Here is a 12,831-nt window from a genome sequence, read left to right as displayed (position 1 = left end):
ATCGATACCGAAAAAACGGCATTGGTGCATCCCTATGACTAACATATAGTAGATTAGTTTTTTGTATAAATTGTTGTACCAGTTTTAAAAGGCATAATACACACGTTTTTATTTATTTCTTTATTGTACTTCATATGCAAAGTTTATTTTGCTCTGCTTGGCAAAGGATAATACACTTGTTTGTACTATCAGTTGTCTTTGAATAGATGCTGTATTGCTTAGCAGTTCTCAGATTCCAGTTAGTAAAGATAAAAATGCTAGGGGAGTTGTGCAATGGTGGTGTTTGATTTGCCATGTTCTTTATTTTTACTGGTTTTCTTTTTACAGACAAACATGAAGCAAAGCTGAAAGGTGTCATCTATTTCCAGGCAATAGAGGAAGTGTACTATGATCACCTGAGAAATGCAGCAAAGGTGAGATCATAGTATAATGTGTTCTGGGGCCACAGTATGACAGTTCTTACACCAAGAAACAGTGGGCAATAAAAGACCTGCCATTCCTTGCTGGGATCTGAATGGAGTTATCTTTGAGACCCGAACAAGTAATGGACATGGTGCACTTGTCCTGAAAAGTTATTTCCTCATTTCTACATACAAAAAGGGAATAATCTGCATTTTGATACAAATACATTCTGGTAATTTTTAGATGTAATGATTACACGTATACCCAGTGCTTGCATAGAGAGCTCATCAAGTTCTGGTTTACACATACACAACCAAGTTGTCTCAAACAAAGCCTAAATCTGTTGTCAGACAGATTATTTTTTTTCTCCTCTCATTGACCTGCAGTATATCTTAATCTGTCTTTTAGTCTCAATCAATTGCTTTTTCCCCCCACAGAAAGGAATATTTAACCTCAGTCTGGCTTCAGTATGTATACTGCACGCAAAGCCCTTTCTTATCTCCAGCCTTGTTCTTCTCATTTTTCTAAAAAATACTACTGTAGAAATAACAAAGTGGAGTTCCAGGATGTTGATGTGCTATTAACACTAACGAGGACATATTTATGCAGCCTTTGTGTACTTTGGAAAAGTAATTAAACGGCAATGTTGCTTTGGTGTGTTACAGTTAACCGCATGTTTAATCTCTGGATGACTATGACTAGCGATCCTTGATAACTATAAAGAGAACTTGTTGTTATGCTCGGGTTCACTTGAATTTCTTAATACTTGAATTTAAAGTGACACTAAATTCAGGAATTAAATCTTAAAAATACATTCAAGTACCCTAACTATTAACAGAAATGTATCTTATTTGTGTATCACTCAGCTGTAGATACTCAAATCCTCTCTGACTGCATGCGGTGGTCACTGTATATGTTATAAAGTACTCATTGCTTCAAGATCACTCCTGTGATGGACTACAATCTCACGTTTAGTTTACTCATTTGCATTGAAGTTATAGTTGAGCTTGGACCGGTGGCTACTTTACAACACACGCAGGGACCATGGGGAACAAAAGTAGCCCCCCTCCAGAAGGAAGGACAGTGTGAGCACCAATTCAGAGATGATTTGAGGATCTACAGCCGAGTGATACACAAATAAGATACATTTTTGTTCATCGTTAAGATATGGTTGTAATATTTGCCTGTTTGCCAACTCGGACAGCATTGTGATATGAATACCTTGTTTATTATTATGACAATACAAGACAGCCTATAGAAGCACCTACTAGAAGTGGTAATTAAGTTGTCTTTAGGTTGCTCCAACCATGTTTCTGATGAGCTATACACGGGTGCAGTGCACGTCTGGTGTATGGAAAGCATGTGCTTGGCACTTCCAGACATGAAATGTATTTGCATTCCAAACCTTCGTAACCCCTTTCTGTGTATACTTCCAGGATTAGCTTTTACCTCTAGGCTAGGCCTATATATAGGGATATATTTAGAGAGCGAGAGAGAGAGAGAGAGAGAATATCTCAGATAGATGGATAGATTTTTGACGTTTTCTATGCATCCCCATAGACATGAGAATATATGAAATTGGGGATAAAATACAACCATATGCCAAGGTAAACGTCTATGCCCTCCTCTCCCAGTGCAGTGTTTGGTGCCAGAGCAGCCAATTATTAGGCCCAAGCACTGTCACATGGGGTGTAAAGGGGCATGCCTAACCCTTAGCATATGCTGACTTTAACTGTTTCAGTCCAACAGCCTTCATTTGCATTTCAGTTTGGAGATGTCAGATCTGTAACTTCTATTCTTTTAGGTTTTGTAGTCTAACCACATTATTTCTAATTTAGAACTGTTTCCCTATTTCAATGTTACATTATATAATACAATATAATAATGTGTCAATTGTTATACCATTAAAATAATATCAGGTTGGGTTGAGGATTGTTTTCAATTGCAACAACACTCTGCTGCGTTATGCAGAGAGAACTCTGTGAACTGCCGCAGGCTCAATGCCTCCGCTTGCATTTTAAGAATGGGCAGAAAAATGCCGGATGCAGTATTTAACAATACAGCAAAGCATGATGGGTAGAGGATAGCAATATCTCTTCACCATTATAATTGAGCCCCTGAATCTATTTTTATATGCGATTCCTAATTGCAGACTGTAAATTTGAAAAATGAATTGCTGACAATAGGGACCACCACATACCGATGTTATGCACCCCACTTTGTCTAGTGTGTTTATTGATTCAGCATGTGTAATGTTTTCATCTAATCCTCTGCATGTTTAATGGTAAATGTAATCAACCCTACAAATTCAGTATTTGGTGAACTCTAGTATGTTGATATATATCCAAGCTTTACATGCCTTCAAAGTTCTATAGGATAGATATTTTATATTTACTCTCTCCTGTCATTGCATTGCTATCCAGTCATGTTTTAGCTGGTAGCAGCTCCATACGTGAATTCTCCCCAAAAACGTAGGCTAGTTGTAAGCCATGGCTGGTAGACAAGTAGGACATCCATGTTATGTGTGTCAAACAAGTACCCCTTACAGGTAATCTTTTCAGGATTATCTTCATTGTGCATTCGCAGAACTGGCTCAGTTACTGCAGCCGTGCTCACTTTGGCAAAGGCAGAAAACTTGACCTATTTGGGGTAGCTAATGACTGGAGTTGAGGAACATTGAAAGCACTATATTTCCTATATTAACATACCGGAGTGCACTCAAAACGAAATATTTCAGTATACTTGATTTACAGGTTGATGCATGTTTAGTCTGGTACTGCATGTATGAATCAATCTGTGCATCTGGTTCCTATAATTCTGCACTGAATCCTCTCTTGTCCTTCATAGCAGATTTCTGACTTTCTCTCTTTACCCCTATGGAAGGAGGTGGGTGAGAATGTGTACAGACAATAGGCCACATTGTTGTATTTGTGTATTAGTTGCTTTACAGACGGTCATTGCCTCTTTTAGAATAATTCTCAGTTAAAATTGTATTCGTGGCCAGTCTGAATCAGCAAAACAATGTGCTGGAAATAATAGCTGAAGAATTAGTGGTTGTGATTGGTTGCCGTGTCACATTTCTTGTGTGACCTGTTATCAAAGTGAGCCTGTCATGGCCTAAAAATTCTACATCTAAAGGAAACCACCTTCTTCAGTGCAGATTTTGCCATAATGTGAAAATATGAACAGAATACTTGGATGTTATGTCAGACTTATCTCTTTGACAGTTCATTTGCTGCCCTTTTCCCATTGATGCTTATTCCTGGTTCGGTGTCCTCCTTTGAACATTGGACGGTTGTTGAGGATGTCACTCCTGCCCGTGTGCCCGCCGTCCTCCCCTCAACCAGTTGCATTTTCGGCATCTTGTAGATGGCAGGACTGTGCACTGCAGTTTACATGTGTCACAAGCAGTGTGTACAAATAAAACAGCCACTAGAAGAAAGGAGAAATGCTTTTTGCCAGAAGTGACACGCTAAGTCTCTCCTTTGAAAAACCCTGCGTCCTAGTTTTAATATTGCCTGCAATTTTCAGTCTTTATATCAGCCTTTCTCAGCCTGTCTTCAATCACAGCATGCTTCAAAAGTATGCAAAATCTCAAGGCATCCCAGTGTGAAATTTAAAAACCGACATGAGGATCTGGTATTAAATTTAAGGGGGGACCCCACCTTTCCCATCAGGGCCCCCTCTCTCAAACTAGGAGCCTTTTTACATCAGAAGCCCCCCTTTACATCAAAGCCTTCTCCTTTCACACCAGGAACCCTCTTCCCAGTACTCATTCCCCCCACATCAGCAGAGCATGAGGGCAGGAGAATAATTTCTGTCCTGTCCTTTTCTGAATTAATTCCACCCGCCCTGGATAAGTGCAATTGATGAGCGGAATTTCATGGTGCCAGCCTGCACCATGGAAAGGCATGACCAAGAATGTGTGAAATGTTCGAGGTACCCCTAAGGAAGCCAAAAGGCACTCCAGGATGCCACGGAACCCTGTTTGAGAAAAGCTGCTTTATATCATTCCCATTGTCCCTGTAAAGACCCTGAACTTATGCCCCAGCTGTGAGCAAAGCTTTGACTTCTGCTAAGTCTGCACTAAGTCCTGTTTCTTCCCAATACTAAGTCCCGCCCCTGCATTTCAGCTGTCAATTTCTGGAACCTCTGCTGGCCATTTGAGGTTGTGTAATTAACTGCTGAATGACAGTTGGGCTCAGCAGCACTTTAGCTGTATTGCTACCTTAGAAAATTGTTAGTCCATGGCTTCACTATGGCCTCTATGATTAAGCCAGATCAGTGAAACGTGTGAGGTTGTACACATGGGGAGTTGTTCCACAGCATTTAATCTATACATCAATAGATACAGGTGAAACTCGAATAATTAGAATATCGTGCAAAGTTCATTTATTTCACTAATGCAACTTAAAAGGTGAAACTAATGTATGAGATAGACTCATTACATGCGTGGCAAGATAGTTCAAGCCGTGATTTGTCATAATTGTGATGATTATGGCTTACAGCTCATGAAAACCCCAAGAACCCCAAATCCACAACCTCAAAAAAGTAGATTATTACATGCAATCAATAAAACAAGGATTGTACATAGAACAATATCGGACCTCTGAAAAGTACAAGCATGCATATGTACTCAGTACTTGGTTTGGGCCCCTTTTGCAGCACTTACTGCAATTACTTTTGCACGATATTCTAATTATTCGAGTTTCACCTGTAATAGTTTTATTCATGGTGATCCACGGAAGTGCAGCTTATTTTCTGAGAAGGATGGTTAAGTACGGAGAAGGGGAGCCGGCTTTGCCTGCACCTGTGGAACAATTCACAGTTGGATGTCGGCTTAAAGTTGCCCATACACCTTGCGATCATCGGATGAAACTTTTCGTCCAATGATCGAACCATCGTACGATTCTCGTACGGTGGCCCCATCCTGCCCCGATTATTGCAAGGTTGAATCGGCAGTAATTAAAAGAAAGCACCTGGACGAATTGCGGTAATCGACCGCACGTATTTTCGTCTGCGCCTGTGCAGTGTAAATCGTCCGAATGTTGACGTACCAGTATTTGCGGTTGTACACTGCCCATCAACCTTACGAATATCGGACAAAAACGGGATCACGTACGAAAATCGGCCGATATTCGTAAGGTGTATGGGCAGCGTAAGAGTTGGAGTGGTTGGACTATCTGCAATATGAAGCATGGCTTCACTATGTTATTATGCATAAAACAGGATGAAAGAGAAGACTTTGGACACAGTAGACAAGTCTCTGTTAGATTACATGTAGATATGTTTGACTATTTGTGCGTCACTTCTGCTTTTCCATATAATCAATATTTATTAAATGCCATTGTTCATTTTGAACCTAGAGACTTGGAACTGATAAACAGGCGTTGTTTCACCTTTCAAATTGTCCTTTTCCTACAGAGCCCCAACCCTGCGCTGACGTTTTGTGTTAAGACCCATGACCGGCTATATTATATGGTAGCTCCTTCTGCGGAAGCCATGAGAATTTGGATGGATGTAATTGTTACAGGGGCCGAAGGTTACACTCAGTTTATGAACTAATGCAGGCGACAATTCCAGCTTTCACCACTCCATCATTCTCCTCAGGACCCAGAACGAAGAAAACAAGAAAACTGCATATTTTCCACTGTTAATATGAAAAGAAAATTGTGTGTAATTTATATTTAATACATATCTTCTAAGTAGGTTCTAGCAGTTTATATGGTATGGATAAAAAGGTACATGTCTTTTTTTTGCTTTTATCGTTTGTATTTTACATTCTCTATTTAATGAAGCTGCTGTCTATATAAGTTTTTATTCTTTCACAGTTTGTCAACATTTATCACTGCGCTGACGTATCACTAGCCAATTCTAGACAGCTTGTTATCAATGGCTACCACGTTGTAAGTTCTGTAAGACACTACAAAGATAATTCATTGTATAGAGCACTGTACAGTGCTGTTCAAAGGTCTGGAAGCCAGGTTTTCTTGTCTCCATAGAACGTGTTTCTTGAGTACTATTAACCACTCGCAGGATAGGAACTTTGTGTCCACATCAGGTTCCAGGGCTTTAAAAGCCTGCGCTATATTGTTTGTTTTTTTTGTGGACCTGTTCGTGTTAGCAAATTCATTCTGTGTAAAGTTTGGCGGAGTGGTTGATCTTATTCAGAATAGAAGTTCCACAGACAATGAAAAGAAGCTTGGGTGTGTGAGTTCCTATAGACAAATGCTAATTTCTTAAAAAGCAAAACGGTGAATTGCAAAATCAATGCAGTTACTGTCTGGTATTTGGCTAGAATGCAAAATGTGCACATTAGCCATTTTGTTTTTACAGATAATTGCCGAAATGAATATGTAAGGATCACAGCAACTGCAAAACATGAAAGGTTTTAGCCATACCTGAGCAATAAGATTTTGGGATGCAGCCCAACAAGGCTAGCAATGTGCCAGATTTGCACCCATGTGCTAAGGAGAGAGCAGGTTTTAATTCAGCAAGTGCCTTCTTAGGCTTTTTTGCGGATTGGTGCACATCCTGAAGAAGTGGAGGTCATAATCAAGCTAGCGGCTATAGTTCTATACATTTATTTCCATCATGGAGTCTTCTTACATAGGAACGCTTACTAATATGGACTGGGAGATTCAAATGATTGCAGGCAGTCTTTTGAAACGATGATTTTTGCTTTTGCCAAACGTACATTTCTGTAAGGCACAGTTCTGAAAACTCACATTTGTGGGCAAGTGTACTCTGCCACCTAAAATGTGGGCTGTATGAAGTAATGGTGTTGCCTACTTCAAATACTATCTGCATGGCAAACACTGGCTTTCACTTGTATGTTCAGAACACTGTTTGGTACTTATTCACCAACGTATTGCCAATTTCTGAAATGACTGTATCTGTTACATGTTGCACACAAGGACATCTTCAATCAGTAAAGTATATGTACTTGCCTTATGATGTTTTAATGGTTTTGCAGATTCCCCTTTCTCCCTTGAATCACAGAACAGAAAAACACAGTGTCCTCCAGAAGTAAAGTGTAATTTCCTCCACTGGGAGGCCACTAAATCTGTTGTCTGTAGGTTAGAGTACTTGTACCCAATGTTATGACCATGCAATAGAGATCCTCCTATATCTATACCTTTTATATAAGGTTATTGAATTCTGTTTGAGATGTGTATATCTTGTATTATTTGACCAACTGTATGGTGCTGCCTTTTTATTTCCAATACTTTTTTTTTTAAAGACGAGCAGGTCATGTAAGAGACTTTTACCTGCAACAGAAGCCGTTATATGCAAATATAGATCCGTGTATTTTCTTCTTTTCCGCTCCTATATTACTGCCTTTTTTTTTTTGTCCCACGCTTGCTGTGAAGCCGCCCATATTTTGCAGCGGGCACCTTTGTGTTATGTTATTCATATGCCACCTGTGCCTTTATAATATATGCCATTAAACAGAAACTTGACTTGTTTTTCTTCATTTCTACAAGGATGTATTGCTTTTAAATCACTTTTACAAAGCCTTAAAGCGTTCTAATACTCAAAGTAATCCAAGGTCTGCACAGCTTTACCAATCATTTTCTCAGCAGCAGGAGTGTTGCTGAACCGCTGAAGGTATTACATATTCTTCTACAATGTTACATTTGTTGCAAAATAAAAGTAAGATGACCTAATTTCTTGTGATTTTGCTCTTTCAATGTAATCAAATGCCTAAATATTTGGAATATTAGGTGTTAATTGTTAAAGCAGAACTAGACTAAGGGCTCATTCACACAGGCGTGTACACTCCCTGGAGGGACAGGTGCAGCGTATAACTGCAGCCTCCTGTACATCCCTATGGGCAGACGCGGCTGCACGCAAACCTGAACCTGCACGTCAGTGCATGCACTTGGGTGCAGACATTCTGCGTCAGTGTGCAGCCACATTCTCCCATAAGTACCGTATGCACAGGCTGCTGCACACAATCATGCTGCACTTGTACCTCCCACAGCAGGTCTCTGCATGGGTGTGCATGCCGTATGGATGTGAATAAGCCCAAAAAGAAAACAAAATATTAGCAGGTCGTTTTATGGCAGAAGAGACTCTGTATATCTCTGCCGCCATAAAAGCTTCATCTCATCCTGCTGTTATTTCTTTTTAAATTGTACTCTCGACTGCCACACACTTGCAATATACAATCTCAACATCTTAAAGTGTCGGGTTTCAGGACCATGCGACTCCTGTACACGTGTGTGGGAGTTGCAGCATTAGTGACTAACCAATGGCTGAAGATGAGCAACTTCTGCACTGGAAAATAACCAGAAGATGGCATCGGCAGCAACTGTGTGAGGAGGGGGAGCACAGACCTTGAATCACTGGAGAAGGGCAGAGTAAGAGGCAAGTCTAGCATAATAGTGCATACGTGCACATCACGGCATGAGCTCTGGAGACTCCATGCGGATATAGTTCTGCTAGAATTCTAATGGATAATGACTTTACAAAGGGTACAGGTTAAATACTGGTATCTCCCCTTCAGAATCTTCTTCTATAGTCTTGGGTCTTGCCATCAGGAGGGTTAAGTGCTTGTTTGTGTCTAGGGGGTAAAATAAAAAAAAGTTATACCCCTCCACTACGGCAGTATAAGGCTCAGTGAGGACAAAAGGACATTCCGTTTCTGGAGAGCAGGAGACCGGCTGCAGGGACTAGTCTAGCAGCTAGCTGGCTCTGAGGTTCAATGGGGAATAGCTTTTTTTTTTGTTTGTTTATTTTGCTCCCTAGACGAAAACAAGTACTTAACTCTTGCAGTGCAGGGGTAGCCCCACTGCAAAAGGTTAAGATTTCTGCCCAGAGTTCTTATTTAAAGAGACTCACTGCCTTTATCATGCTTCCATAGACCTGAGCTGGATACCTTGCAGACACAGCTGCTTATCAGCTAGGCACTAGATTCCTGTATTAATATAGAAACCCAAAAAGATATTGCAACCGGACTTGTAGGGCGTCACAAAAACAGCCAGACAAACACACATAAAATAACTAAAAGAGTCTTATTGTTGTACATACAAAAATACTTCCCATCATTCATGGCAGGAGATGTAGAGACTGCATGCAGATAATATATACATCCTTCTATGTGCTCCCTCCAACAATACAGATCGACAAGCTGTACGTATTTCTACATTTCTGAGATAATTCATCGTTTTCACAGAACAGACGATTCTTTGACTGGGATGGAGTCACTCTCGACGTGTTTCGCAGATGACCAATCTGCTTCTTCAGGAGATACAAGGAACATTTCTACAATTTTATACAATTCATTTTTACGTCTAGTTATTTACAAACTTCACAATGCTCTAGAACTCTACAAACTTCCATGGATGAGGTATGCATCCAGCCATGTGCTATTCCTCAAACTAGTTCAATGGGGACAAATCGGAGGATCTCAGATCACCAGAAGATAATCTATGGTTATAATGATTCTAAAACAAAAATATTCATGTACTTTTATTGAGACTCGGCACTCTGTTCATAGATTTGCCTTGGAATAAGACAAAAGCCCAAAAATAAGAGCTGAACTATCTACAAATGTATCTTAGAATTATTTATTACCCAACTACTGACATCCGCATCGTATAACAGTGGAATGTTCACAGCGGGATAAGTGTAAAGCAGGGTTAGGCAACTTTGGCATTCCAGCTGTGCTGAAGCCACAAATCCCATCATGCCACTGTCTCTGGGAGTCGTGGCTGTCAGAGCCTTGCAATGCCACATGGGATTTGTACTTTTACCACGACTAGATTGCCGAGGTTGCCTAACCCTGATACGAAGGATCCACAGTAAAGTGTCTACAGCAAATTCTAAGCCAGCTCATGAAGAGCTATGTCAGCTTCTTAGTCGTACCAGCAGTTGGAGTCAGTCAGGCACCAGGATCTCCCACTATATAGGAGCAGTGAATGCCCCAAAAACCACAGCAGGCCCGCCACACCTGGTGTGGAGTATAATGCTAGTGCAGTGTGCCAGCAGGAGCATGCACAGTACTCACTGGCGCACTTCACTTACACCCTTACTGATCACCGCCAAAATTAAAGCTGGCCAAAAAACTCCTCCCCATAGTCCAAAGTGGGCAGGCTCACTGTAGGAGCCATATCAGAGGAAAACACCCCCATTAACCCAATCTTGGCACAAAGATGAACTTCAAAAGGGAAGAAACGACTCGCCACCCAGCTTCCTGATTGGTTGGGGAGCATGGAGCCGGCTTCCTGGCTAATCAGAAAGCTGGGCAGCGAGTCGCCCGGCTTCCTTAACTACCTCCGGGCCGGCCGTAGTAAAAAAAACGGCCAGCCGGGAGCTCTCTAGATCTGAGCGGGTGTCTTTAGACGTCCGCTCAGACACGCCCCCTCGCGCGCGAGCGGGAAATGGCCGATATTTAAAAACAGGCAGCGATGCCTGTTAACATACAAGCGATCTGCCGGCTGTAGAGCCAGCGCATCGCTTGTATGGGGTAACGATCGGTGCCCCCCCTCCGCGGTCACCCCCCCCCACCGTTGTCCTGCTGTGATCCCAGGCTCCGCTGTGCCAGGTGCGAGCCCGGGATCAGCATGGCGCCTGTGTCACAGGGGATCAGAGGGAGATCGTTACACGAGCTCCCTCCGGTCCCCTCTCCTCTGAAAGAATGCGGAAGTGTTGTATAATACATCACTTCCGCATTCTTGTGTCACTCTCCAGCTTCAGAAGCTGCAGGAGCAGATTTGTGCTTCATCAGCTTCTTTTGGGGGGTCCTAGGTGACATTAGGGGTCTTGGAGACCCCTGATGTCTCCATAAAGAGGACCTGTCACATATTTTGCTATCACATTTTATTTTTTATTAGCCCTCGTATGTGATAGCAATAAACTTTAGTGGAAAAAAAAATGTAAGTTCCCCCCCAAAAAAATGTGAAGTTACACATAAAAAATAATAAAACATTTTTTTTAAAGTCCCCACCCATACATACACGCATGCAAACATGCGTTGGGGGCGCATACGTGCAAAAAAGACGATTGCGCCCATTACGCCGCACATGTTACATATGGCCGCGAACGTCGGAGTGAGAGCAATAAGTCTAGGGCCATCAATCACTGATAACACTAAACTGATGAGCGGTAAAAGCTTTTAAAGTGTCGCCTATGGCCAATTTTGGGTATGGTAGTTTTCTGCGATTTTGCGGGTGCGCGCAATTTGAAAGCTTGACATGTTTGGTGTCTATTTACCCGACGTGACCCTGACTTTTATATTTTACCAAAAAACTGGTTAATAATAAATGTTTGCAGTAATGTTTCCTAATTATAGTAAAAAATAAAACCTATAGTAGTGATTAAAGGAGAGCTATGAGGTGAGTGCTTTTCACTCACCTCATAGTTCTAGCCGACCTGTGACAATGAGAGTGTCACAGGTCGGCTCAGTAGATCGGGAGGTGAGCGAACACATACCGGTGTTCGCTCGCCTCTCGATCCTGTCACGGCTCTCTGCCGTGACAGGGGCTGGATTCTCCCCTCCCCGATCCTCCAGTGCAGACTGGCGGAACGGACGGGGGCGTGTACAGCTGGCTCTGCCTTTAGATAGGCAGAGCCAGCTGTCACTCACGCAGCTGGGCGGATCCTGTCGTCTAAGCAGGGCTCCACTCCGGTGTCTCAGTATACCGCGAGCTGTAGCTCCCTATATACTGATAGCTCGCGGTATACTGAGCCTAGGGTGACGGGAGGACGCTAGTTTGTGTCCTCCCGTTACCCTAAGGAGAACTATGGGGAAAAGACTTAACCCCATAGTTCTTTAAATACCACCAAAAGAAAGCTCTGTCTGTCCCCCAAAAATGGTATAAAATTCATTTCAGTACAGCGTTGCATGACGAAATAAACATGTCAAAGTATCGCAGCGCTGAATACTGAAAAATGGCCTGGCCAGGAAGGGGGTCTAAACACCTGGTCTTCAAGCAGTTAATGGGACTTCCAATATCAGTATTCTGTATCGGCGAGTACCCAAAACAAAATATAAGTACTCGATACCAAAAAATCGGTATTGGTGCATTCCTAATAATTATTATCCTATTTGCTTTCTACACTGCACACACATGTCACAATCCCTGTGGTCACAAAATACTCTTAATTACCTTGCCACAAGTGACAATCTCTATCTCTGACACACATAGACCTCAGCATAGAGTCATTGGTGGGACATCAGAGTATCACAGGTTAATAAGAGCTCTTAGCAATGGTCGACCACCGCCCAGCTGTACCCCAATGAGATTCCGCCTAAGGCAAATGCCTCATTACAGGGATTGCCCTGGTCTTAGTGTTGCACATTATTCAGTATTAATTGCAATCACAGACAACATTGTATAACTGAGTAGCACGATGCAGTCTACATTTCTCCTACAGTAAGGTCTGGTCTTTAATAGGAGCTTCTCCATATTTTGCTCCGCG

At 41.9% G+C, this 12,831-nt stretch overlaps 1 protein-coding gene across 1 annotated transcript in view; it reads left to right on the top strand.

Moving 5' to 3' along the window:
• PHLDB1 (pleckstrin homology like domain family B member 1) overlaps positions 1 to 6,021 on the top strand; it is a 130,490-nt gene extending 124,469 nt beyond the window's left edge. The window contains exons 23-24 of the mRNA XM_018552853.1: positions 328 to 413; positions 5,827 to 6,021. Of these exons, the coding sequence (XP_018408355.1) occupies positions 328 to 413; positions 5,827 to 5,967 (227 nt within the window). The 3' untranslated portion in view covers positions 5,968 to 6,021. The remainder of the gene's footprint in view (positions 1 to 327; positions 414 to 5,826) is intronic.
• The last annotated feature ends 6,810 nt before the right edge of the window (positions 6,022 to 12,831 follow it).

This window comes from Nanorana parkeri, unplaced genomic scaffold (genome assembly GCF_000935625.1).
Source record: "Nanorana parkeri isolate BGI_ZX_2015 unplaced genomic scaffold, ASM93562v1 scaffold98, whole genome shotgun sequence".
NCBI classification, from domain to species: Eukaryota; Metazoa; Chordata; class Amphibia; order Anura; family Dicroglossidae; genus Nanorana; species Nanorana parkeri.
Note: the sequence above shows the minus strand (reverse complement) of the source record. Positions and strands in the feature narration are given on the sequence as shown.